At 41.3% G+C, this 27,681-nt stretch overlaps 1 protein-coding gene across 5 annotated transcripts in view; it reads right to left on the reverse strand.

Annotated features, from left to right (window-relative positions):
• The window catches only part of HECW1 (HECT, C2 and WW domain containing E3 ubiquitin protein ligase 1), a 273,833-nt gene that overhangs the window by 34,854 nt on the left and 211,298 nt on the right, over window positions 1–27,681 (reverse strand). For all 5 annotated transcript variants that reach the window (XM_075745311.1, XM_075745310.1, XM_075745307.1 and 2 more), the window contains 9 exons: window positions 26,377–26,562; window positions 24,524–24,658; window positions 18,579–18,684; window positions 18,285–18,381; window positions 16,195–16,278; window positions 15,008–15,117; window positions 12,338–12,458; window positions 10,264–10,377; window positions 7,261–7,413 (listed from right to left, as the gene is read on the reverse strand). In XM_075745311.1, the coding sequence (XP_075601426.1) occupies window positions 7,261–7,413; window positions 10,264–10,377; window positions 12,338–12,458; window positions 15,008–15,117; window positions 16,195–16,278; window positions 18,285–18,381; window positions 18,579–18,684; window positions 24,524–24,658; window positions 26,377–26,562 (1,106 nt within the window). The remainder of the gene's footprint in view (window positions 1–7,260; window positions 7,414–10,263; window positions 10,378–12,337; window positions 12,459–15,007; window positions 15,118–16,194; window positions 16,279–18,284; window positions 18,382–18,578; window positions 18,685–24,523; window positions 24,659–26,376; window positions 26,563–27,681) is intronic.

Genomic DNA, 27,681 nt, shown 5'->3' on the forward strand with positions numbered 1-27,681 from the left:
ATTTCTGGAATAACCTCACAGAGAACGGGGCCAAAAAGCATGGCATTGAGTGGGTGTATCTCATTTCCTGTCATGCACCAGCCTCTGGGAAAATTGAATGATACAATGGACTGCTAAAGACAACATTGAGAGCAACGGGTGGGGGAACCTTCAAACATTGGGATACACATTGAGCAAAGGCCACCTGGTTAGTCAGCACTAGGGGGTCTACCAACTGGCCCTGCCCAATCAAAACTTCCACGTACTGTAGAAGTAGATAAAGTCCCTCCAGTGCACATAAAAATAATCTGGGTAAGACAGTCTGGGTTATTCCTGCCTCAGGCAAAGGCAAACCCCTTTGCTCAAGGACTTGGGTGCACTTGGTGGGTGATGTGGAAGGATGGAGAATTCTGATGTGTACCTCAAGGGGATTTGATTTTGGGTGAGAAGACCAAATTAATTAAATTGTATGAAGTTAATTGCTATATAATACTGTATAGCATCACCTCTATGGTGGCTGTATGCCGTATCAACAGTATTATAGTAAGAACCACCCAGATTAGTTTAGAATGAACTTTAATGAAACCGAGCAAAATGCAGCAATGGTGGAACCAGAGCTGGCTTTGGCATGCAACAATCCAACACCATGAACCATCCCTCCTGCCCTGAGGGACTGTTATGACAGATGGAGCCCAAGCTCATGGACTAAATGAACTCAACAAATATTTTGTAGGGATGGTCCATGGACTAAGGTAATGATATCTTTGTGCATATATCAAAAGACAGGAAAAGCGGTGGTGATTAACTGGGATGTATTGGAAAGTGTGGGACCTGGGCATGACATAGATGGTTTAGAATAAGGGGTGGATAAATGAGTAATTTGGGCCACATATTCCCCAGAGTTACTTTCAGTCAGTGGAGAGGAGTAATAGCTTTTTGCAGACCTCTTGCTTAGATGCTATGGAATGCACCTAAATCCATCCTATGAGCATCTGAATACAACCCATTAGGTCATTAGGCAATTTGTCACTTTCTTTAAAGAGACTTTAATTGAAATAAGTCATTGTCCACGTAGCAGTATTAATGGAGCTTTGTTTCCTATAGATTTGTCTCTGATGGCCGGACATTACCACACTGCAATAGCTTCAGTTCCTCCTACACATCTCTGCTAACACTTCCCACACTTTGGAGTATCTCCAATTTCTCCCTTCTGCCTCCCCTAAGCTTTCACAGCTCTCCCTCACATCCTCAAGCTACCAAGGAAGATGACACAGCTGGTTCACAGCCTGTGCCTGTGATGGACCTGTCAGCTCACTCGTGCTAACTGGCCAGTCGAGAGGCCAAACAGAACAGATAAATGTTGAGCTCACCAGCCTGCCCTTGCTGAGGCATTCTTCTGCATATATACCCTTTACCCAGCCACAAGTTTTGCAAAGCTTTTAGGAAATTAGTGTCTTTGAGATGTTTACCTTCCTGTCAAATAAGTCTCAAACTGATTAGGAAACTGTCTGATGGATGGGCAAGGCAATTGCACAAGGCTCAACTCCTAATGAAATTGGGTTAAGAAAACCAACCAAGCTCTCCAAGGAGAAAGAACAGTTGGGGTTGCAACATTCTTGGTTCTTCTTGAGTTTATTAAAACAAAAATGGGAAAAACAACACCCTGCATTCTTTGGCATGCTTGAGATGGATAGCGATGGCTATGTGGTTTCTCATTTACACGAAATAAATAAAAGGGAAGGTCAGAGTTTGGCTGGAAGTATACCCACACAGCACTGCACAGGCAAAGGGAGCTTGCTCTACCCATGTGCCAAGCTTGCCAGAGCACGCAAAAGCAACCAAGGCAGTGCCAAGCCTGAAGTAATCAGCCCTGATGGGAGGCAGCATGTATTTTCTCAGCTCAATGTTGCAGTAACCACGTCAGTTGGCTTGGAGCACAGGGAAAGCAAGTTCGTGTCTGCATGGAGAGTAGGCTTGCATCTGCTTGTAGAATACAATGTAGAAATACATGCAAGTTTTCTGTCTGACTTTGTTCAGCAGCACGGACTAGAATACGAGGAGTCTTGGAGGGCAGAAAGAAAGGTTAACTATGGGAACTGAATGAAGAAACTCCTGCCCCAAAGCACTTCTAAATGAGTATTAAGTTCCTACTGTTCATTAGGGCATTGCAGCCAGGAATCAATCTACAGCTTCTGGGGACCTGGACCACTGGGTCTGACTATATCATCATCACTGTGGTCTTCAGTAGGGTTCTGCACAAAAACATTTTACTCACAAGTCTTATAAGTGTATTAAATTTCATTTAAAGAAAACCAAACAAACCTCTAAGATAACTGTGACACTGCAGTACTGCTCTCTGGCTGCATAAATGTCACAGCAAGGTCCACAAATGCCTAATTGTTAAAAAAAACATGCTGCCATTAATTCACTAGGAAAACACAGAAAAAGATGTTTCAAGTTAGCATCCCTCAGATCTCCAAATGAATGTCTGTGAATGATTTTATCTGTCTAGGCCATCTGGTCTTCTATGCAGAGACTGGGCTTCTTTTCACATTTCTGGCAGTGGTTCTACATTTACAAACATGCAATGAACTAAAAATTCAGAAGTGGATGATGTGAAATGGATTGCTGGGGCAAGTCAGATAAAAGACCAGGCAAGTGATCTGGGGACAAAAAGTCTGGTGTAGATGACCGTGCCATGAGTACGGTGCTGTCTCTCAAAGAAGGGTGCATTGCATTATCTTACTGGATTACCCCTGGGGACAAGACTGCTGTGAAGGAAAACTCTGGCCCACTCTGAAGAAGTGAAAAAGAGAGACTGGATTTCCACCTGTGACTAGATTGTGAAAACAGTGTTTTGTGAACTGAAAAGACAATGGTACTTTTGTTGTCACTGTCAGATTAATTATATCAGGGAGAGAAAGTTCACGAGAAAACACTGAGAATTGCTTTATTCTAAGTAGAACTTCTTATGTGATATTATGATGACAGCCAAATCATAACATCCAAAATTGGTAGCCACGTGACCAATGAAACAGTGCAGAGATAATACTCTTCAGGTTTGGTGAAAATGATACAGAAATTATCACAGAAACAAGAATTCAGTTTACCATTTTGCTTAGCTAGAGCTACATAGGGAAATACCATGGAAAATGATAGACCAAAATAAAGACCTGAGGAAAACCACAGCGTATTGTGATATCAATCACAATAATCATGCTGTGGCATGATTAGACAAATCATTCTGTTACGATACAGAGTGAATGAGATGCAGTGAAAAGATGCCACCAACTTTCTAGACCTCTTGAAAATGCACCATGAAGAAGACAGGGAGAGTAACCAGCGACCCACCTGAGGATTTGAAACTATGCAAACTCTGGAACTAGATATTTAGTTCCCAGAATTTTGAAACACATTTCCTCCATCTCTTACACTTCAGGATGTTTTTTTTCTCTCAGCGTTGATCCACCATCCAACCTTTTATTATTTACTTATTTTTGGTGAAAATGAGAACTACAATATTCAATCAAACCTTAGTCATTCAATTCAGAGACAGAAACCTTTTTTCACCCCACTGAAAAAGTATCTTTATATACCCTCTAATATTGGGCATCCTGGACCCCAGTGCTTCAATGCTGCAGGGAACTGAAAGTCAGTCTAAAATCTTTCAAAGGACTGTTAGCAGGGAGGAAAGTGAGAAGCTAATGTGGCAAGCTATTGGGAGCCATTTATTAGTATGTAAGAACTCAGCATTATGGAGCTGTAACTGAATATTATACCTCTAACTTCGCGTGAGGTTGTGACAGAAACATTTCATATTGCCCACTACTCTGTCTCCCAGTGCATCTAGTAAAACTTCAGAAGGATTCTTCAGTGACTCACCCTATTTCAGTTGCCCAAACACCTGACCAAGAACAAAGACAAGAATATTCTTTCTGGACTAAACCATATTCTTTTCACTGAAACAATATATAGCAGCTGCCACCACATTTTGCCCACTTATTTGGAGAAGGGCAAACTACCTTCAGTGAGGGTGTAAACAGTATTTTAGAAGATATTTTCAAATATCCAGGCAAAGAGCTAGACACATTACCTGGATCAGATAGAATGGCTCATTACTGGCATGGATTAAAAGCAGCTCTTCTGGCTATGAACTTCAGATACATCCTGTAGCATGCAGATAAAAATGTGTATCATCAAACTCCTTAGGTCTAGAAAGCTCTAACTGTGTCCTTTCAGATACAGGGGGATTTAAAATATTTTTTAAGTTTGAAAATGTGTGATATCTTGTATTTTGTGTGTTCAGCAGGCACATATGTTAAATGAAGGAAAAAGTCTTATTCAATGGAAGCTTGCAGGAAAGGTGTTAAATCTCAGTTTCTCCATAAATGAGAAATATTTTCCAGTCATTATGTCTCTTTCTTAACTTGGCATGCATACAACTACTCTGTGCTTTGATGTGCTCATTTTGGACTCAGAATGCTGTTTGTACAAAGAGCAAGGCATAAAATAAGCCATTAACAGGGGCAGAACTGTAACTTCTAGGCCAGGGGAAAAAGAGCAGCGTGTTTCTCAATTCTGCCAATATGAACAAAACTTCACATCTTTGCATTTTGTTGTATTTATCTCAAACTCACCACTGTTGGCTTAAGGAAGAGAAAATGCAAAATAATTTTGAGGGGATTTTTTTGCTAGCCCTGTTTCTTAATATAGCCATGTCTGGATAACTCTCGCAGTTAAAAAACATGTAAAGGGGAGATTTCACACAAATGATAAGCCCCATAGCATCAAAAGGCATACAGTTCAAGAAATCTGCAAATCTAAACCAATTGTGTTTGTGTGGTTTTTATGACTGACATGAAACTTCAAGCTTTGAAGAGACTATGAATATTAATTATCTGTGACCCTGGGACTCTCAAAACTGATTCATCCATCTATGTTAACTGATGTCTCATAACAGATTTGGGAACAGGAAATTAATCTTTATGTTAGAAGGACAAGGCTCGGTTGGAATCGTATCAACAAGTAAGTCTGAGAAATAGAAGTGTTAGCACTGACTTTCATGAGAAAGTTGGAGAAAGACCAAGAACTTCAGAAAACCCCAATCCTCATGAACAAATAATGACAAACAAGTTAGTACAGTGCCCTCAGAGAAGTTAGCCTATAAAGCCTTTATGGCAGAATTGTACTTTGTGAGTTTCAAAAATCCTATCTTAGCTGGCTGCACAGACTTCTGAATACTGTACTCTACGGTTACACATGAATAGCTCAGATCAGTCAACACAGCATAAAAACATTTAGAATGTCTAGATACCTAACAAGCCAATCATGAAACCTATCGGGCTAATTATAAACTGCTAGTCTCAGCCAGTTATTTCCATAACAGGTTCAAGAAGTATTACTAAGCACTTACTAGATTGCTTAGCTTTCCCTTGGGTTCTGTAATCTTGCCCTGTCAACACTGCTTTATGTACAAACCTCTTCGTTCATAGCATTTATTTCCTTCTGCAGGCCAAAGGACTTCATTTCTCTTTCCTAAAAAAAAGAAAATCAAAACTGCCAAGAGCCCAAATAACACTCTGTATACAAGATATGTGTAGCTGGAGAAATATTATTCTAAGTGTCTAACTGCTACTGATTTCTGAGTCAAATGCTAACTGCTACAGAAAACCATATTGGGTGTCTTTCTGCTGTTCTATATGCCCAGGATACCTTTAAAAAGCTGCCTCTTCCATGCTGAAATCTCTCAAGGAACAGAAGAACAAAATGAGGGGATCGAATGAAGTCTATACTTTTTGCAGCAGAATTTATCACTTAAGGAAACTGCAGCTGAACTCTTTGCAACAACAGTATTTGTAACAGATAAGAGCCAGGGCCTATTTCAAATACCACTGAGATAACATGGCAACACCACTTCTGGAGAAAGAGGCCTGTGTTCAGTTTGCTCACAGTGTGGGCAGAATGATCTTGCGTTTGCACCTGCCTAAGTAGTCCTGTGCCCTGAAATCAAAATGCATCTTCGCAAACGCAGTCTCCTAAATCAAAAGTTTATCCACGTTGTCTGTTAAGCCGAACAAAGGACAGACTGTATTTTTTCTTGAAAACTAGGATTGCAGTGGGAGATGGACAAGCTGTAAGAACTAAGCCATTCTCTTCTTGCTAATGTCAGCAGAGAAACAGTCTAATGCAAGTATCATTGTTAGCATAATGCACCACTATGGCTGGAAGTGATAACGCAAAAAAAAAAAAAAAAATTCAGAGACCACACTAGGTCCCAGCAGCGTCCCTTTTTGTCCACTGCAACCTTAATAGAGGTTACAGTGCAACCATTTAGTTGTTCTTGATCTCCTGCCCACTGTAAGCCAAAGCAAAGGAGAACCTGTTTACAAGAATAGAAGGGCACGTTCTATTTGCAGTTTAAAAGGGGCCTGAACTGCTTTCCATTTTAAAAAGGATCTCTGAGATCTCTGAGAGGAGCCAGTGAGATTGGTTAGACAAAGAAAAACATCATAGGAACAAACCCATGCAGCAGTATTTCTTTGACACAATGAAATCCCACAAGGGATCAAACGACACCCAGGGCTGGCAGCCCATATTTCACTGAACCACATCTGAAACTATCAAAGGGAAACCAACTCCCAAAGACGGACAGATCTGCAGGCAGATAGAAAAATGAGGAGATCACAATATGCATTCAGAATTTTTGATAAAGAAAAAAGATCAGCAATTTGTCTGTTTGCACACATACTAGTTACGGTGAAGTACCTGCTGGCTCTGCTGGCCTTGCCACACACAATCAGGGACATTCTGTCAGGGGAGAAAAGGGAAAGTGCTTTCACTGGGCCTTTTTTTAAGGCCTGTAATAGGTATAGAGCGGCAGTGTGGCTCAGAGAACACTGTATGGCTTCCAAGCACAATGCTGCTTGATGTATGGAAAGACCACACTTGCTACTCTTAGAAAATACCAAGGAGAGGAGGCCTGCATTAAACAGAGCTTATCTCCCTATCCTTTTCACATTCACACAGAAACATACAAACATCAAGTCCCAAGTAACATGAGCAGGACATTTTAACAGTTGTACCTTACCACAACTCCTTTTCCAGACCCTGCTGTTGTATTTACACTTACTCCCTCTCTTCCTTCTCCCAACCTACTTCCCACTTCTTCACAGCAGAAGCAATGATATTTCTATCTAGTCTAGTCTAAACTGGCAGCTTTTGTGTTTTCCATTTCTGTACTGCTCTAAAAGGATTGTTCAATTCCGCATAACATGTCCTTACCATTCCAGGTGATTTTCAACAAAGGCAGACATGGGGCTGATCTGTACAGTGTAAGTGTCATTGGCTGAATACTCAAACAGCCCGTAATAGGGATTGAAGAGCTCCTGAGACAGAAGGAAGAAGAATTCTCGGGAGGGGCCACTGTAGTCCAACCTAGAAAGGAAAAGGTAAAACAGATAAAATGAGGCTCATTCCCATTTGAGTGAATATCCTGGGTTTTGCCTACACTGGCTGCTAACACCTACCCCTGTGCAGTCAAGTGTTTCTAACATGGTGTACCTCTCCTCTCAAAACTTGATTCTGAGCCATAAAAAGTCACCATGCTGAAACTTCCCCAGCATCCAGTATGATCTAGGAGGAATCATAACTCAGACACATCCCTTAAGTAGTTTCTTTTCCTTTGCTCCAAAGGCTTAGTAAATCAGAGGTACAAAGCTCAGCCTTGCCTTAGCTGGCTGGCGAGCAAAGGGCGAGCCTTTTAGTGAGTGGGTTTGAACTGCCTATGAATGCCTGGGTTCACAGACTGACAGCCCAGACTGAAGCATAAATTGCTCTTACCCTCCTACAGTGAGATGTAACCAAACCAACAACCTAGCTCCAAGGATGCTTTCTTAGCTATAGGTATAACCTGAAGGTCAATGCTGAGCAAGACCAAGTCCCAACAGAACTGTGTCTCTTAAGACAGAATGGTGATTCCTCACTTGGTCCAGCCAAGCTCTTCTACTTTTCTGATAGCTTCAAATACACGTGGTACACCTTAAGCTGTGCTTTGCTGTTGCATGATTTTGCTCTGTAGAGAGTCACCTTTTTTGCTTTTTTTTTTTTAAGCTCAACTTTTAAATCAAGCTGTTTCCAATTATCTCAACTTGAAAAAAAACCCCTCAACCAAAAAAACTTCATGAATGCATTAAAGCCAACTGTGATGGATTTATTAAAAATAGATCGTCCTCTAATAATGGTAGGTAGGTTTTTCAACCTAAAATAAATCTACATGTAGCAATATGAACAAATTATTTGTAGCCATATATCATGCGTGCCAAAAGATTTTCTGAGGCGGGCACTATTCCTTCTACTTAACAAATGTAAAGGAGGAGGAAAACTCTGCAGCTGGATCAGAATGCTCTGTATTATGTTTGAAGTTATGGAAGCATAACCACAAGGGGTTGAATGATTGATTTGTGCAACTAGAAAGATGATAAAGGGCAGGCTGGCCCATCCTCCTCTGTTTTACATCTGGAGATTCAGTACTTTTCTCTTTGAGCAGCTTTACTCTAGGATCATGTGGTGAGACTAAAGCCACAACAGCAAAAGGGGATGGTAGTAAGCCCACATGAACCACTGGTGCTAACCATGTAACAGATCTGGTTCAATGGACATTAAAATACTGGACTAAGCCTGATGATGGCTGGAGAAAAGAACTACAAACAACACCTGTCGATATGCAAAAACCTCCGAGGAGAGACTAGGTATTGCATTTCTGGGCAACACATTAACTCATCATAAAGCCTTCATAGTTCATTTTCAATGTCATTTTAGCTTTGAAACACATGGGGAGCTGTGCCCATACAGCATCATGTGGCCATACAGCACCAACTCTTCTTTTCAGTAGAGAACTGGTATCTTGGAGTCCCTCCAGCAGAACCTATATTAGCATTAAACAGCAGAAACCCTGGGGGGAATGTATCTTCAGATGTAAATGAATCAGTGAAGAATGAATGAATTTGCAAATCGAATTGGATTGTAATTTCTCCTGAGGACACCGTGCCTCACACAGTAAAAGTTATTAGAGATGTGGGGAAAACAACATGACTTTGGCCAGTGTTAGCATACTAGAATGCTATTCCAAAAACGCGAACTGAGGTATGCTGCACGTTTATGCTTTACTTGCAAGCCAGAGGCAAAAACAGCTGTGAAAGACCACCTCTATGAAATAATACTGAATCCACAGAGTAGAAAGAGTAAAAACCCCTGATATTGAGGTCACTGAGTGACTCTCCTTGAGATTGGTGACTTCTGTTTTCCACTGGACCTAACATGTCCCCAGACAAACTCAGCTCGACAGAAGCTCTTCACCTGACATGCCACCTCAGAGCTGATGGTGTCAGCAGTTGCTGGACAGGCCGAGATCTGTCCCAGAGCCTTATTGTTCTGATACCTTTGGAACTGAAATCCTGTACATGTGGGGGTTTTTGTTTGTTGGGGTTTTTTTTGTTCATTTTTTAAAGAAACTTTATATTGAAAGTTACTGAAATACAATTTCAAGCCTTTGTTATATGGAACACTGGAAATATGCACAATGGTCTTTCCATTATAAGAGTATGTGGATTAAGCCTCAATTACAACGTAGCTCTTGAGGTGAGCCAGGGTGGCTTTGAAAGGTTCTGTTTAGATTTGGAACCAAAAGGTCAGGAGCTAGCTTTAATCATACAAGAATGGCTCATGGATTTGTAGGGCTGGCAGAAAGTCTCCTGAAAAAAGGTCCTCTCAAAAGACTTGTATTACTTTCAGCTTCCAACTGAGTGAATTAAACTGTAAGGACTGAACGGCATTCATGTTTCTCACTTCAGCCAGAAACAAGAAGTCTATATATGGATAACAAATGATCATTAGATGGCATGCAAAGAAAAAACGTTTGCAGGAAAACCAGATCCACTTTGAAGACTTAGAATATTATAATCCTGAGACTGATTCAGTGTCTAAATATGGGCCTGTAGTTCAGTTTTGCCTTCCAGCCAGTCAAAATACCTACGGCAACAAGATGACATTACATTTAACCACTTAAATTGTCACTTTGAGACATCTAGATGGGAGGTGCTATAGGAAAATGAAGGATTATTGCTATTGTTATTTTTAACAAATGTTTGAGCTCATTAAGATGAATCACTTAGAGGTAAAACAAAACCAAAGAGACATTACATAACAAGAGAGGCTCAGCCTTAGTCAACTTTGTGTTTTGCAACGTAACAGCTACTTCAAAACTGAGAGCATTTTGTGGTTCCCTACCCTTCCTCGCCAACAAACGTGACGTAGAGTTTGTTCCGCTGGAGCTCCTTGCGTGAATATGCCATTACCTGGTTGAAGGTGCCTTCCAGCAAGTGGTCACGCCGTATAATTAACCTGCAAAAGGAGGCAGAAATAGAGATCTAATGATTGAGTCTTCTGTGCGGCTGAAGGTAAACAGGAGCTGGTAGAGAAAGACATTCATTCTCAGAGAACTTAATAAACTTGCACCCACTAGTGCACATGCTACTTGACCGTTACAGGTTTTCAGTGAGTTGTTTCATTAGGCTTTTCTATATGCCTCAAAGGAGAATTTCTTCACAATGCTGTGATTACGTTCAAAGTGTTGCTCTACTGCTAAGACTCTCTGTAACACCCTCTGTGTACAAATTTGTGTGGTAGAGGGAACTGTGAGTTTCCTGTGTATATGAGGTCACAGCTTTCTGGGACTGGCCCCAAACTCTTCCTGGATTTAATCCAGTGAATGTCCACGGAATTACCACTTCTGTAGCAGGGTAAGCAAAGGGACTATCAGCCTGTGTTTATACAACACACCTCCGACTCCCCTGCCAACCTCTAAAACAACTTATGAATAGTACATTTAAACAACATTTGTGCAAGAAATTCTTCTTGTTCGTATGTTCATGGACATTTTAAGACTGACCTTCTAAAATATATTTCATGTCTGCCTTGGACCCACTTAGCAGGACACCAAAAGGGATAACCAATGGCTAGGACTCCCCAGGTCTATAAGAATATTTTGATGATGACATTTGCCTGGAATAAATTGCTTGGTTTCATACTTTTTTCTTCCACACAGATGTGATTTGGAAGGAAGCCAACCTGATGCATAAATTTAACCAGATGCCCAGGAAATACCTTAAAAACATACAGGCCAGGTTGGATAACTAGATCGAGCACAAGTAGGTACAGACTCGAGAGCCAACTAACAAGATGTCCAGAAAGCAAACTCCATGACCGAGTGACAGAGATCCCTAAAATACATGAAGAGAGGCAGAAATCTCTCTAGTTCAAACCCAGGAGGGCTACCAACACAAAGAATTACTGAAAGTTAAACCTGCTTGTACAGGCTAACTTCTGCAGGGTCATACTCTGGTCCTGAGTTATACCGACATGTAGATCCAAAGGATTTGGAGGCATCCATCATTACAACGACGTAGCTGTTAATAATCTCTGGTGGATGTTTCCCTGAATGCATGCTTTTCTTTCCTGCTAACAAATTATAGGTAGGAATACCAACGTCCCTGTTAAATAGGTAGGGGATGGATGGGAGTGTAACAGAATATGAATCTATAAGAAACGAAACCTCCACACAAAAGACTCCTGAAGGTCACTCTTTTGAAGAATATGTTAAGATCTCATCTTGCTGTCCTGGTTTTGGCTGCCATAGAGTTAATTTCCTTCCTAGTAGCTCGTCTAATGCTGTTTTGGATTTAGGATGAGAACACTGTTGGTAACACACTGATGTTTTAGTTACTGCCAAGCAGTCAGGGACTTCTCAGCTTCTCGTATTGGCCTGCCAACGAGGAGGCAGGGAGTGCACAAGAAGCTGGGAGGGGACACAGCCAGGACAGTTGTCTCAAACTGACATTACATACCATATGACATCATGCGCCATATATAAACTGGGAGGACTTGGCCAGGGGGTGCTGTGGCTCAGGAACTAGCTGAGCATCGGTCAGCGGGTGGTGAGCAGTTGTGCTATGCATCATTTGTTTTGTATATTCTTTTCATTATTATTAATTTTATTATTATTACTACTATTATTATTCTCTTCCTTTTCTGTCATATTAAACTGTCTTTATCTCAACCCACGAGTTTTATTTTTTTCCGATTCTCTCCCTCATCCCATTGCAGGGGGAGACTGAGCAAATGGCTGTGTGGTTGTTTTAGCTGTCTGCCAGGTTAAAACACAACATTTGCCCTGATGGTTCATGTACAAAATGCAATCTCTGGTGTGTTTCCCACTCCCCATTAGTGTATTCATTCATGGATAATGAAAAAAGACAAAGCAACACCATGTTAGACTATTTGAGTGACTTGTCATAATACTCACTTAATTTTACCTGGACCTTGCCCGTACCCTTTGGCTTCAAGTTTTCGATAGAAATTGCGCAGCTTGGCTTCAAAGTCCCTCCTGTACGGAGAAGGTGCTCTTGCACTTGCTCGCTGCAGTCCTAGTGGGAAAATGAACAGCACCCTAAGATCAGTGGGCTGGAGCACCTCTCCTATGAAGTCAGGCCGAGAGAACTGGGGTTGTTCAGGCTGGAGAAGAGGAGGCTCTGGGGAGACCTAATTGCAGCCTTCCAGTACCTGAAAGGGGCCCACGGGAAAGCTGGAGAGGGACTGTTTACAAGGGTATGTAGTGATAGGACAAGGGCTAATGGCTGAAAAAAACTGAAAAAAGGGTAGATTTAGATTAGATATAAGGAAAAAATTCTTCACTGTGAGGGTAGTGAGGCACTGGAACAGGTTGCCCAGAGAAGTTGTGGATATCCCCTCCCTGGAGTGTTTAAAGGCCAGGTTGGATGAGGCTTTGGGCAACCTGGTCTAGTGGAGGGTGTCCTTGCCCATGGCAGGGGGGTTGGAACCAAATGATCTTTGAGGTCTCCTCCAACCCAAACCATTCTGATTCTATGACTACATTTTTCCAAATCATGCAGCTGATGTGTCCAAACAGAGTTGGCTAACAGGTATACAGTGCAGTCAGTATTATTTTTGTTCTACCTGGCATTAATGGAGTTGTAAGTTCCTATAATTCAGTGATTGCAATGACTTCCAGGGGCTACATCTTCAATAAAAGAATTAAGTTCGCCTTGTGTATGCATTTGTGTTGCCTCAGCCTTTAACTGTGATTGATCTGAACGGAAATCCAAGGATCAGAAAGCTATGAGAAAGACTGACATGCATAACTCCCACTCACAGTCATTGGTATTTAGGTTTTCTTTCCCTTTGGCACATTTTTTAAGAGATCTCTCTCCTCAGCATTGTATAGGAGATCTCCTTACTTAGCAGGATTAAACCACTGGAGCTCAAAGCAACGCTTTTCACTGGAGCCTAGCACCTAGCCAAGCTGGGAATTGGGTTTCGTTGTGTTAATGTGACTGTATACGAAACACTTCCAGCTATCAACACAAAACCCCTTTGTGGCATCAAGAAGGATTTCTGTCAGCAAGAAATGCTACATTTTCCTATTATGATTCACACTTAGAGTAGATTTTTAGCAATTTGGGACCTGCTTTGTTTTGAAGTCTGCATTCTCAAAGTAGCTGATTAGTCCTTTTGTATAAACAAGTGCCATGCCATAAAGGGTCAAAGAATGGATCCGTGAAATCCCATTTCCCTATCTCATTACAGAAGACAATAAAAATAAGCGCTTTTATGAGAAATCTGGCAGAAAATCCTCCATAGGAAAAAAAGAAAAATCAATCACATTTAGTGGGAGCATCAAGTATGGTGGTTGCCAGGAGGGAAGGACATTACTAATTGTCTCTGCTGGTAAAACAGAAAGGCATATTTACATGCAGTGCGAAGAGAATCCCTTCTGACACTTCCTCTCTTCTGTTAGACCTTTTTTCCCCCAGGACATAAGAGAATGAATGTTCTCATAGGCTATGTAACCAGTGGCAGAAATAAGCAAGCAGACAGTATGTTGCCAGAAATAAGTATTTGCCCTTCTTGTGTTTTCACAAGACCAGTGCAGTTCTTTCACATTCTCCTAAGTCATGCTGTCACGAAATACTTAGATTTTTGTCTTGCAGGAGACTTATGATCTATCCTGATGGAGAGGATGGGAACTCTATTAATAATGGTGTTAAAACTCATTAATGAAAAGAGGACGTTCTGACAAAACACTGTGCTTCTATAGACAAGGATTCAGCATTTAACTTCTTCACATCAACAACCCTTCCAATTTTCCACAGTCACCTCCGAGACTTGAATGTCTCTTGTCCATTAATTTTGTTTGAAACCAGATAATTTAAATGAATGTTTAAAAAGTTCAGCCAGAAATGGATTTCTTCAGATCACATTTCTGTCGATTCTCTCAAAATGGCCACTGGACACAGCCATGCAGCGAGACTGCGGTGGGGGTTGTGTATCTTGGCAAAAGGGAGACATTAGCTTCTCAAATTTCTATAGCATAAACAATAACTACAGAGGCATGCCACAGCTGGAAATAACCTTCCCAGACAGCATGTCTTTCTGGAAAATATGTTTCCCGTCAAACCTAAGTTAATGGGCTCAACACGGGAGGTCAGACTACATGATCAAGATCTTAAAATAGATGAGTCTTGGGAAGAACGTTAGTCTTTGGAACACAGAGCAGAGGAGAGTGAACCTTCCAGGAGTAGTGGAAGTATTGCAATCCACCTTTGATTTGGAAGTTGCTCTTTACTCCTTAAACATAATATGAATGTGCTTCCATGGCAGTGAGTTATGTTTGGAGTGCACCATTCCCCTATACTAAACCTTCCGAACTATATGGAATCCAGGAAAATACCTCCTCTTCCATATGGGCAATTTCTGATCTCTGCGTTTCAGCTACCGTTAACATTTCAACAGCAATGGCAACTGATCCAGCAAAAAGGCAGTTGGGGTCAGATTCAGAGGCGGCACTGGAATTAGCATGCTGACAACTTATGCCGCCTCTGAATCTGCCCCTTTCTATTTATTAGGAAAAATACCACAAATGCAAAGTTTTGTATTATTTTCCCCATTCCCTTACCTGGAGAATTTTGGGGTGATGAACAGGGTGAGCAGCGAGGAGAGAAACTGTAACCGGGATGGAAGGCAGCCTGTAGTGGTATGTAGGACATAATATCCTCTTCAAAAAGGCTGTATGGAAAAAGTTATAGGAAGAGGTTTGGTTCATATTCATCATATGAAGGAATATAAATATGCAGCATGGTACAACTCTGCTGCGGTCACAAGTTTAGGTACATCTCTGCACTCATGGATTCATACAATCCACAGGTTTCCCAAATCAGGCATGGTCACCAGTAACAAAGACCTACAAAATTAATTTTATTAGACGTTTCGTGCTAACACAGTGCCTTAATTTACTGATAGAGAGTAAAGATCTGAGGCTACGGAGTAAACAGGGACAACTTCAACATGTTACAAGTGAGAAGCAAAGATACACACATCTGTCTTCCAGGTTGTTTTTCTTGGATCACATACTTTCATATAGCTCAGCTCTTCGACCAGATTAAGTTTATGGGAATAAGTTGTAAACTTCTTGCATTAGGCAGTGCTATATAGCCTACCAAAACCACCTCAGTAACGCAACATTTTCTATGTAAGACCAAGACGATAAAATAAGATCTTATCTGTGGTAAAGAAAATTAGCTAGGACCAAAAGACCAAGCTTCCTGATCCCAGTAAAAATCTTATCCAGATAAAAGTCTTATCTACATTACCCAAACAATGCCCACTGCACTGTACATCAGGGTTTCATTAGCGTGACATGGCCCTGCATGTGTGGGGAGCACTGCTGCAGTAAAACTCACACTTTAATGACCAGTTACATCATTTAATTGTACTGAGAAAGACAAGTTTTTTTTTTCCTTTTTAAAAAAAAACCAAACAAAAACCCCAAGATTTTTCCATTAAAAGGAAACATTTTGACCTGGTTCTTTTTCATCTGCTACTTGACGGTAACAGCTATATTTGATTGAGCTGGGTGGGGATGGATTTTACTGCACTGATGGAGGCTGCCTTCCAGGAAGTGAGAGTTGACAGATACACTCCGGCTGAATTATTTTTGGGTGACTATCAGTAACAATGAATCCATTTCTAATTACAAATGACCTGGAAGATTTAACAAAATCTTTTCAATTATGCTGAGAAAGAGCCAGCCAGCTTCTTTGGTACCATAAGTAATGAAATTGTGCTTCTGATCAAATTGATTACCTCAGCAGAATGACTAAATCTGCATCACAGGACAACTTTTCAAGCCCATGTGTACCCTCTGTCCGAATGTAATGGATCTTCTCCCTGAAACATAAATGATATTATTGACAAGAGAATAACAAAAGAAAAAAAAGAAGGACACATGCCATTATCAAGGCATGAACTATGCACAGAGTTGTTATTCCTTGGTATTTTGCCAGTTCTCGTTTCTCTCCTTACAAAATGACAAACATCTTAACTGCCTGATTAACTTTCTAATCTCACTAACACACTTGCAAAAAAGAATCTATTTATATCACTCAGTTTCCTGATCCAAAAACAAGAATTTTTATACCATATTTTAGAAAGCAGAATGATTCGTAGTCCTCCAACCTCATGTGTAGCACTATAGTTCAGGTCACTGACAGACAGACTTTTTAAGGCTAAACTAATATCCTGCCTTTTGTCAACAGAATTTCACATACTACTACTTCCTTTAGCTCTGTCAGTTCTATCCGGCAAATAACTCTCTAACATATACTTGATATTAATTGATCACACAGAGGTTATACAGTACATGTGTAAAAACATACATTTTGTTGTTTAAATGAATGCTAGTAACAGTGGGAAACATAGGATAGATTCCTATCAGCAGATTAGGACCATGGATGATACAGATCTACACCCCAATCTGTCAATGTGTTTCTAAAGCATTGCAGTGTCCAAGAATATTTATTCAAGTATCAAATCAAAGGATTCTACCTCAAGTCAAGGATGTGCTTTAGGACCATGCTGGGTGAGGCTGCAATGTATTGCAGAATCAAGCCTTGTAAAATACAGATACCTGTTTCCTAGGAATTTGCTTAAGACCTGCTGTATGAGCACTATACAGAAGCTTGGGATTGCTCCTGACCTAAGCAATGCAATGACCTGGAAGGGCTCAATATCCTGTTACAAATCTCATTACACACTGGCTAAGCTGTCTAGTCCCTATCACTAGTCAATTTTGTTCTCTGCTCAAAAGGAGATAAAAGCATCATCTGTTCTCTGAGAAATGAGAATTCAAATTACAGCTGAGGAAAAAAAAAAAGTTTGGAGTAAGTTGATTGTGAAGATAAAAAATTCTCGGTTACTGAAACGTACATCTTGAATACTGGGAGCATTTTTCATTCTGTCTCCCTCATTTTATTTCAATGTATTAATTCCTCCAGGAAAGAAGTCTAATCCTTATATCCAATGAATTCTTTGTCTGGCCATCACAGGTAAATGATGAGTCAGTGAGGCTATTGGCAGAAACTGCACTGCAGAAGCTTGAAGGTTCTTCCCTTGCTCTTCCTTCCCTCCTTTACCAGTCCCCCAGCCACACTTTTTACTGTGCAGGACAAACTAAATCCATGGTTAAACTCTTAGGTGGTGCACACTAGCATTGCTAAGACTGACTAACACTAGCTTAGGTTCTTGGCCAAAACAACTAATTTAACCTTTGGAATTAGAATGAGTTTAAATTGTACTGGCTTTTAGTTCTATTTTTTCTTTTTTTTTTTTTTAAAAACCTAATAGGAAAGGAATGGGAGTAAGAAAAAGATACGGTTTTAATTACTTTGGAAAGGATTACCATTAAGGTATAAGTGAGAATGATTAAAGACAGGAGTACAATCTACTTCATAATGTCCCTGTTTCTTTATAAAATCTAGGGTGACTATGTCCATGGCATGGGTATAAATTCAACCACGAGGTAAAATCCTGATTCTGCTGAATTTACAGGGAGTTTCCTGCTGACTTCCATCAAAACACAATTTTAACACTATCTTCTGAAAAGATAATTGTAGGTGAAGACAGAGTTTCTGCTATTTAATAATACTTAGAGTTGAAATTAGACATGTCACTATTTGTCCATAGTCATTTTGGTTCTTCTTACTTCTTGGTTGTCTGCGGAAAATAACTACAGTAACTACACAGATTCTGGTGGACCACACCTACTCTTTAATGGTGACAGTTCCATATGGGGCCCAAGTTCATCTTTTGTACTACAGTTACTAGAATTTGTTTTTTTCCCACTACAAGAAGCCCTTCCTGGAACTTGGTTTCAGCAGCCTGGAAAAAAGTGGTACCTGAGTGCATGATTTCTGGCCAAGCTAGGCTGACGCTCCTGCAGCATCTCAAAAATGTTGGGTTGGCGTAGAAATGCAACAATCTTGTCATTGTAAGCTGGAAGGAAAACAAATACAGAGGCTTTGTTTACCATTGAGGGGGCCTGGTCACAGCACTGTGACTGTGCAGGGGCACACTGACTGCACTGCTAGTGAGGCACAGGGCAACATGAAGCAGTGCATGTGGTTGATGAGAAGTTCTAAAAAGCATTTTTGTGAGCACTGCTTTGAAAAGAAAAGAGAAACTTGGCTTACCCAGAGGTAACGTCTCATGATGGTGCTGGTTTCGAATAGCTGTTACAAGACTATTGCCTGGCCTGGCCAACAGAGTAACTCCTCTGTTTCGAGAGACTTCGGAGGCCTACAACATCAGAGGAAAAAAGAAGATGGGCAAACTGACCATCAGCAGCACATTAGTCAGTAAAAAAGTTCCTCATCTTTACTTCTCTGATTTTCAAGAATGATCCATGATGCTGATTGACTGAAGGACAAAAAGTCTGCTTAACTTGCATAACCAGAAATAGAAGTTGAATTGTATATATAAAACCAAACATAATTGAGGACCAAAAAGAGTACCACTGTCTAAACACAGCATGGAGTAAATGGAATCACGTCAAAAAGGAAGATACATTAAAAGATGGGAAAACACTTAGATACGAGGATATTAAAAACCATACAACGAGGTCTGGCAACCTCAGTAAGCCATGGCTAGCTGTGTAATTGTTTGTAGACTTGTGCAAGCTCAGGGGAACTCATCCCTCTAACGTATGTGTTCCTCCACAACGTGGCCATGCTGAACCCAACAGAGGAACATTGCTACAAAATGAGAGCAAGGACACCCTGTATCAGGACAAGATGCGTATGAATTCCAATTGCCATTCTACTGAGCTGATGGCTGCTCCTTTCTCACTGCACAAATTGTACCACTCGGCAACCACTTCAGGAAGAAATTGCCCCTACTCCAATATTTTAAGTGCCCAGCTCTGCATCCAAGCAAATGGTGCCAATCCATTTTCAGTGGTATGGCCAAATGCCAGGTCTTCCAACTGGATATAAATGAAAGCTGAGAAGCTAAATGTGGCTGGCAAGTTGTCTTTGGAGCACATAAAGCATAAAAATGTTCATATGTAACAAGAAAAGAGTCAATGCACTTGATACGTGTCAATACACAGGTTAAACAATGAAAAATCTTAATGATTCTAATTAAACATACTGTAATCTTAAACACAAAACTGCTGTGAAAGTGCACAGTAAATGTTTTGCTCCATCATTCAGTTATGATTTTACTTGCATCCATTTTATATTGGTATGCATCTGCCGATTACAAGAGAGTTATCCCATTGTGAGGGAGAACAGTCAAGTCCACAGTATTTAATGGACCGATGTGCTAACCTTGGTCCAATCCTTCGCACCTTTAAAAACAGGAAGAACTTCCAAGCAGGTCATACACAGTTTGCTAACTGCAACAGCAACTAATGCAATTTTAACATCAGCTACCTTTTTGTCAGAAGCTGCATAAGTGCAATGAAAATCCTGGCCTCAAAACTAGCTGTCTCTCCTCTCAAATATTCTTTCCCCCCCCCCCCGTTAAGCAACACATTTGAGGTGTACTCTTTCTGCTCTGACCAGCTTGCTCTCTAAGTCTTGTCCCAAAGCCTATTTAAGATTGCACATTGGCCTGTGATTGGTTGTATTAGCGAGGATCTGTGGGATGGTGCTAAGGCATCGTGTTGTGCTCAGCTTCTCTGCTTCTAGGGAGCTCTGGAGATCGGGTGAGGATGCCTCCTCCTCAGCTCCTTGTGGAATGGGCTGGAATGGCAGTGTGGATGGTGGGTGAGCCTGTTTTTAAGGGTGTTTTCTGAGTCATCCTCAACAAAGACAAATCCTGCAGCCTTGTTGCTACACATTTACTGACCAGAAGATAGGAAGTGGGAAAGGGAGGAGTAACAGAGGAGTTAAACACTCATCTCCCACAAAAATTAGCATTAGCTGGCATTTGCTCTTCACTTGGGAACTTCATGGTACTTCTGCCCAGCGTGGGGCTGGATCCTCCCCTTGGTCATATCACCTGTTTTTTTTTTTTTTTTTTCTTTTGGCTAGCTTTCCAGTGCTGCTGAGTTGTGTCCCTGAACATATTTCTCCTGAAGCAAGAACTCTGAAAGGAAATGCATCTCGAGCCCATGAAGAGAAACCTTCACTCCCCTCTTCCCATCTTTGGTTTAACAGCTAAAGTCATCTAGCTTTTAAGAATCTAGTTCTGTACACACCTTAACATAACAAATTGCACACTCTGTGGTGCTGTACTTCTCTTCATCATCACCAGCAGGCATCACTAATGCTGTGTTTAGGTCATGGTCTTTATGCATTTACACTTCAAAACAATTTTTCTCTGGCAACACAACAGGAAAATTCCCAGCCGTCCAATTAACTTCTGTTTTGCTAACACTCCTCTTTCCAATCTTTTGGCTAATACAGTACAATTGATTGCTCCACTTCAGCCTTGTCTGCTTTGACTTTCTAATTGAATCATTTAATTTAGATTAGCACACTATTCTCTAATTAAAAAAACAAAAGAGTGACCCGGTTCATCTAGTGCTGGGTAATCTGACAGATTTATGGCAGGGTTTAACAGCTTTGCAATTGATCCTGGGATGTTGCAGCCAGAGTGGAGAGTCCAAACTATAACAGGAGCCTTTCAATGATATAATACCCTTTCCTGGGTTTTACATCGCTGCTGGATTTGAGAGGCTCCTGCCTGTTTGAGTCCTGCTGCTTGCTTGTTGCGGTTTGGGTCAATAAGGAGATTTAATACCGCTATATCCCAGTACCTCCTCTGCTTTTCTTGCTAACCAGAAACTCTTGCCTCTCCATTATGGATGCCTGCTTCTTTCTTCTTTTTGTTTTTGAAATCTCTACACTGTAATTATACATGTTAATTTCCACTGCAGATGGAAAGTCCCTTAGAGGGAACGGAAAGTGCTTCTGATCTATTCTATTTATAGCAGTGGCACAAGGAAATGAAGCACTTAGAGACCTATGTTCTTTTAGTTACTGATGGCCAGTATAGCTACCTGAACTTTTTTTTCAAAAAACAGGTAACCAAGGGTAGCATCAACCATGTTTTTCCTGTAAAATACTGATACCCTTAAAGAAGTGCTTACTAAAGAATCTGTAGCATTTTTGTCAAATTAATATGTAACATCATTTAATATCAAGTATCTACTCAAGTGAATATCAAAAGTTTTTACAGAGGTCCTTCATTTAGAAGAATATTTTAACATGAAGAAAAGCATAAATATTACAGAATATTTATGAAATGGATGCTTTCTTTCTTGGAAGAGGGAAATGGAATGCTATACAGATATTTTTTTAAAAAACAGCCCACCATATAGAGATTAAAGGAAAAAGGGCAGTTTTAATCTCTCCTTGGCCTGTTAATAGTTGTGGTAGGCCTTGAATAAAAGTACTTGGAAGCAACAGCCACCCTTCTACAGAAGCTGTACAATTGTTATTTCTATTCTCTATTGACAATTAATTTTAAATGTCATAAAGCAAAGAAAAAGGTTGTATTTGAGAAAGCATATTTTTACGTTCCAGTTTCATGAGGGAGTTTGAAAACTACATTTGAAATACTAAAAAGCACTTCTTTATTAGTATTGCAAGATATTCTGTTCAACACCACAGATTATTAGCCAGGAATCAAGGTAACATTTTGATAAGCCAAAAGGATTTAGAAGATCCATGGATGTCATGGAAGGGAGGGCAGGAGATCACTGCTTTTACTGCAACACCACAACATATTCACTGGACTGCCCCTGGCCACAGAGCTCAAACTTGTTGGTGACTAAGACAAAACTGGTTTTTGCACTGTGTTTTGGCCTGAAAGTATGAAGAAATGGAGACCCAATACCCATGTAATCATTAGTTCCTGAGGTTAACTCTTCTCACTGAATTTCAACCTTGCCTTACTGCGATTAAATTGGTTTGGCTTTTATTACCAAAATTTACTTCTTGTAACTCCTATTCTCTCCTAGATTAAACAGATCTATTAATTTTCTAAGAATTCCAGACATTATATTTGCTTTTTTGTCCACTGTTGAGTACTGAGACCACAATTTCTGAGAACCATAATCATTTCTTTACAGTGACTCAGCTAAGAGTCATCGCTGAGTGTATGAAGCTGGGGTATTCCTCTTTCCCCACTTTGGGCTCATTTGCCCATGATTTTTGTCTGCTCTTTTCTCAACTGATCATTCAGTGTCACAAAAACCATGGGCAGCCCATACAACACTCTGGCAACTTGTTTTGGCACTTGGGCAGGATGTCAGGTGTGCGTGCCAAGACGGGGGGAGAGTTTTTCCTCTCATTACCCTGGCTCTTTTTTCTATACCCTCTCTGGCACCCACAAGCAATTATGCCTGAAACTGCACCACTCTCCTCTCCTTTGGGCTCATTTGACACCTGTACTTAACGCTCAAAACTGGTGGTTGCCTTTTTTGGTTCTTCATACCATCCTAGTGACAGATTTCAGAGGCCACACCACCTGCTCAGCAAAGAAACCAGCGGGACTGCAGACAGCTGACACATGGCCAGGACAAAGCCCCAAGTGTGTCCCTACAGACAGGATTTATAGGACAAAAGCACATCCAAATACACTTGGAAGAAATGGCATGGAACACGTGGCTCTCAATAAATGGGCTGAGTTGCAAATGGTTGAATCTTTTCCTTGTAAATGGTGGGCTTTTAGGCACCGATCCAAAGTCCTTGGAAATCAATGGGAGTCCTTCCAGTGGAGCAGCAGATACTTCCAGAGGGAAAACTACTGACTATGACAAGGGTGCAGAAGCACTGTGGGACCTGGGCCACTGAGACTGCTAGATGAAGGTGCCAGCACTGATGGCTCCCTAGACAGAAGGCCCCATTTCATTGACTGATCATGCCAAATCAGTGGCCTCGATGAACAGTTTACAATGTCTCCAGAGAATCACTAATTAGAAGTATTCGATGCTTTTCACTCCCTTCCCTGTACTTAATATTTTGTGTTTATTGCAAATTGTGTTTTGCCAGACTCACCAGCACTTGCAAAACTAAGTGTATTTTTTGTGCTAGGTCATCTGAGTTGCTCAGTGGTGTTTCTGTCCCAGACCTGGTGAATTTGTAAGTAAGCCCCAGGCAAGCATGGGCCCAAATACGAATCATCATGCAGGTGACTCACATCCACATCAATAATTCAGTCACAATAGCCCCACTAAACTGCAGGCTGTTGGCAGAGGGAAGTTGCTAAGTTGGTAGGGAGATATGATTGAAACAGATCCATTGATACACTTCTATCTTCAGAAAATACGCTGCTGTATTCACCCAAGATGGGGAAAACCTACCCAAGCTACTTATGCTTGGTCTGCCTTTGGCCCTGAGGTACTGACCTCACACCATAGTCAGCTCCCAATCCCAAACCCATTTAGCAGTGGGAGGTGTTCAGACTGGTCCTGCTGCAATAACTTTGAATGTTAATTTCACAAGCATTTCTCCGGATGTTTTTCTGGAAGAGGAAGATCCTTTGGCCATAATCCATCTCTATTCCTATTCAGATTCAAATCTTTACAAATCTTCAACTGCGTGGATTTGCTATATGAAGAATCTGATTGCTGGTACTTTTTCCTCCTTAAATCCACAATACAAACCCAGGATTTATGCTTCTATCAATCCTGCCCATGGCATTCAGTGATAAAAAACGTCCCTGTGAAACATAGGAAAGATGTTTAATGTGTTTGAAAGCTAGGGAATCAAACCTCGACATACATTACTACACCTGCTAGGGAGTACATCACAGTGGGGAATGAAGAAACATATGAGGCTGCTAAAGTATCACGCTATAAAAATAATGAATGAGTTGACTTTACTAAAGCAAGACTAGGATGGCAAACATGGATTATTCTTTTCAAATCGATTTTCTCATCATTTCACTTCGGTTATTTAATTTTACTTGTTTAATATTTTATTCTGAAAATGGTCAAAATATAAACATTAATTTTGAGCAAGCTTTGAGATAAACCCTTCAGAAAGAAAAAAATCCCTTATTTCTTCTGGAAGATAAAAATCCATGAGACAATCTGTTTAAAGGCATTTCAAAGATAAGAAGTGCTTTTAATTCTACAGAAGATTGCTGTCAAAAATAACTGTATTGATACTACCACTGTTACCTCTCCAGCACTGTAGCTACGAAGTCGCTGAAGATGTTGCCTGTGAGTCAGGTGATTAGGGAGACGACCATTCTGCAGCGGGATCCTGGGATCTATGAAAGTGGTGGCACGGCTATTGTGGTCAACGAAGAAAGACTGAAACACACAGGAATGATTTTTTTTGTAAGAAGATAGCCAACTGTAGTGGGTTGACCCTGGCTGAGGGCCAGGTGTCCACCAGAGCCGCTCTATCACTCCCCTCTTTCATTAGACAGGGGAGAAAAGGTATAACTAAAAAAAACTTATAGGTCGAGATAAGGACAGGGAGAGATCATTCTCTAATTATCATCACGAGCAAAACAGACCGAACTTAGAGAGGGAATTCATCTAATTTACTACTAAGCAAAACAGAGTAGAGGAATGAGAAATAAAATGAAATCTTAAAACACCTCCCCCCACCCCTCCCATCTTCCCGGGCTCAACTTCACTCCCGGCTTCAACCTCCGCCCCCCCCAGCGGCACAGGGGGACGGGGAGTGGGGGTTACGGTCAGTTCATCACGCAGTGTTTCTGCCGCTTCTTCATCCTCAGGGGGAGGACTCCTCTCATCGTTCCCCTGCTCCAGCGTGGGGTCCCTCTCACGGGAGGCAGTCCTTCACGACCTTCTCCAACGCGAGTCTCCTCCACGGGGTGCAGACCTTCAGGAGCAAACTGCTCCAGCGTGGGTCCCCCACAGGGTCACAAGTCCTGTCAGCAAACCTGCTCTGGCATGGGCTCCTCTCTCCAGGGATCCACAGGTCCTGCCAGGAACTTGCTCCAGCGCGGGCTTCCCATGGGGCCACAGCCTCCTTCAGGTGTCTCCACCTGCTCCAGCGTGGGGTCCTCCACGGGCTGCAGGTGGAATCGCTACACCCCCTCATCCTCCCTCCATGGGCTGCAGGGGGACAGCCTGCTTCACCATGGTCTTCACCATGGGCTGCAGGGGAATCTTGCTCCGGCACCTGGAGCACCTCCTCCCCCTCCTTCTGCACTGACCTTGGTGTCTGCAGATGTTCTTACATCTTCTCACTCCTTTCTCTGGCTGCAAAAGCGCTCTCTAACTGTTTTTTCTCTTTCTTAAATATGTTATCACAGAGGCGCTGATTGGCTTGGCCTTGGCCAGCGGTGGGTCCACCTTGGAGCCGGCTGGCATTGGCTCTATCAGACACAGGGGAAGCTTCTAGCAGCTTCTCACAGAAGCCACCCCTGTAGCCCCCCCCGCTACCAAAACCTTGCCACGCAAAACCAACACACCAACACTGTGAAGGTATTGTGGGATCATAAAGTGAAAACCGCTGGCACTTGTGTGTCAGAAGTAACCTGTTTAGGCATGGACCATGGAAGATACATGCAAACGACAAGACTTTCTTAGCTGAAGATAGAATAACTCTTGGAAAAGATGTGAAATTACATAGGTCAAAATCATATGCAATGGCCAAGAAGTAAACAAGACAGAAGAGAATAAAATTGCTGAGGAATGCTGCTTTAGCCTATTTGATGGTTCAAGAGGACATTCAGCAAAGCTTCACTGGCATCAGAGACACTAAGCCAAATTTTGCAGTCATGACAGGTACAAACTCTGACTTCAACTTTTTTGTTAGTCCTATGCTGTTTTGGCTACAGTGTGATATGCCACAGAAAGCCAGAGGGTCACCACTATGCTTTGAAAGATTTGTTCTTGAAGCTTTTTTCTACTTCTAAAATAACTTTGCTTGCTGTTTGTATTGTTTAACCTGAACATTCACTGATTTTGAGTCAAGAAGGAAGGAACCTTTAGCGACCATGTAGCCTGATGTGCTGTGTTAAACAAGTGATTAGTTTTGTTGACATTCCTACCTTGCCCTGCTGGTCAGTTTTTATTTCCCAGCCGCGAGGAAGCTCCAGTCGGGTATCAGCAAACATGTTGATAAAATTGACCAGGTCTCTGTTGTGCTGATAGCGCTCAAAATTACGAGCATCTCTACGGATCTTCAGAATCATATGCTTCAAGCAGGTACTGTTAGTGAAGACTCGATAGGCACTCTATGAGATGGAAAACAGAAGGAAAACCAGTTCTGATGTCAAAACAAGATATTTGGTTATTTCATGGGATATATGCCCAAAGAACTGAAACAATTCCTGTTAGACTTAAGAACCATTTCCATCTCATTGTTTTGATTTCATTGACTACATTACACGAACACTTAGAGCTACGAAATATAATCTGGAAAGTGAAACACCCCACACATTACGCAGAGTTAGCTTGTAATAAACTGCCTTTCTAATGCACTCTAAATAGATGGTCAGCTAAAACAGCACACACTCAAGATGCATGTAGTTGTGCCTATTTCATTGCTTTCATTGGCCAACAGAAACACTGCTCGTGTGACTGGATGATGCCAGAGAGACGCAGAGACAGCTGTGAACACATATTCATGCTATAATTCAAATCAAGATGCTTGTGATAGGATTAATGAACTTAAGAGGACTGCGGTGCAGATATCTACATCTAAGTTCGCTGCCTTATTTATGGTCACTTTATAGCCACAGGACAGAAACAGACACTTTCAATTGTCTATTTTTGGAAGATATGAATCATTTCCTGGAAGTGAATATTTGCTTCTACAATGACTACAAAGCATGTCAGAACGCCAGCCCTCAGGCAGGTAATTGTATCTCACAAAGGGCATTAAATGTACCTCTTAGAGGAACGTGCCCTGATGCAGATCTGAGTTAGCAGTGATCTGGTTGCAGAATAGGAGCCAAAGTGAACTATATTTGTTGCCATAGTGTATTTAATGATAGAGCATCACAAAATACACTTGTGGTGACAACACTTTTTCTCATCCACAGGCTGCTCTTGGGATCTTCAGGGAAAAAGCTTCTCAAGACAGGGTAGGAAACTCTACAAAAATCTGCAACCCTTCTGAGCATTTCACTAGAGAAAAAATGAGTGCTTGGGTTCTGCTGGTTGACCCAAATGATTTAATTGTTCACCAGAGTAATAAAAGATCACTGGAGGAATCATGTCTGCAGTGAAGCAAGCCCCAGTGTGTGCACCTGTAATCTGTCCAGAGAATCTGACTCAACAGCTTTGACTTCTCAATTTCTGTGTGCTTTTGATGCATTTTAACTCCTATAATGCAATAAAACATTTACAAG

The sequence above is a fragment of the Balearica regulorum genome, chromosome 2 (assembly GCF_011004875.1).
Source record: "Balearica regulorum gibbericeps isolate bBalReg1 chromosome 2, bBalReg1.pri, whole genome shotgun sequence".
Lineage (NCBI taxonomy): Eukaryota > Metazoa > Chordata > Aves > Gruiformes > Gruidae > Balearica > Balearica regulorum.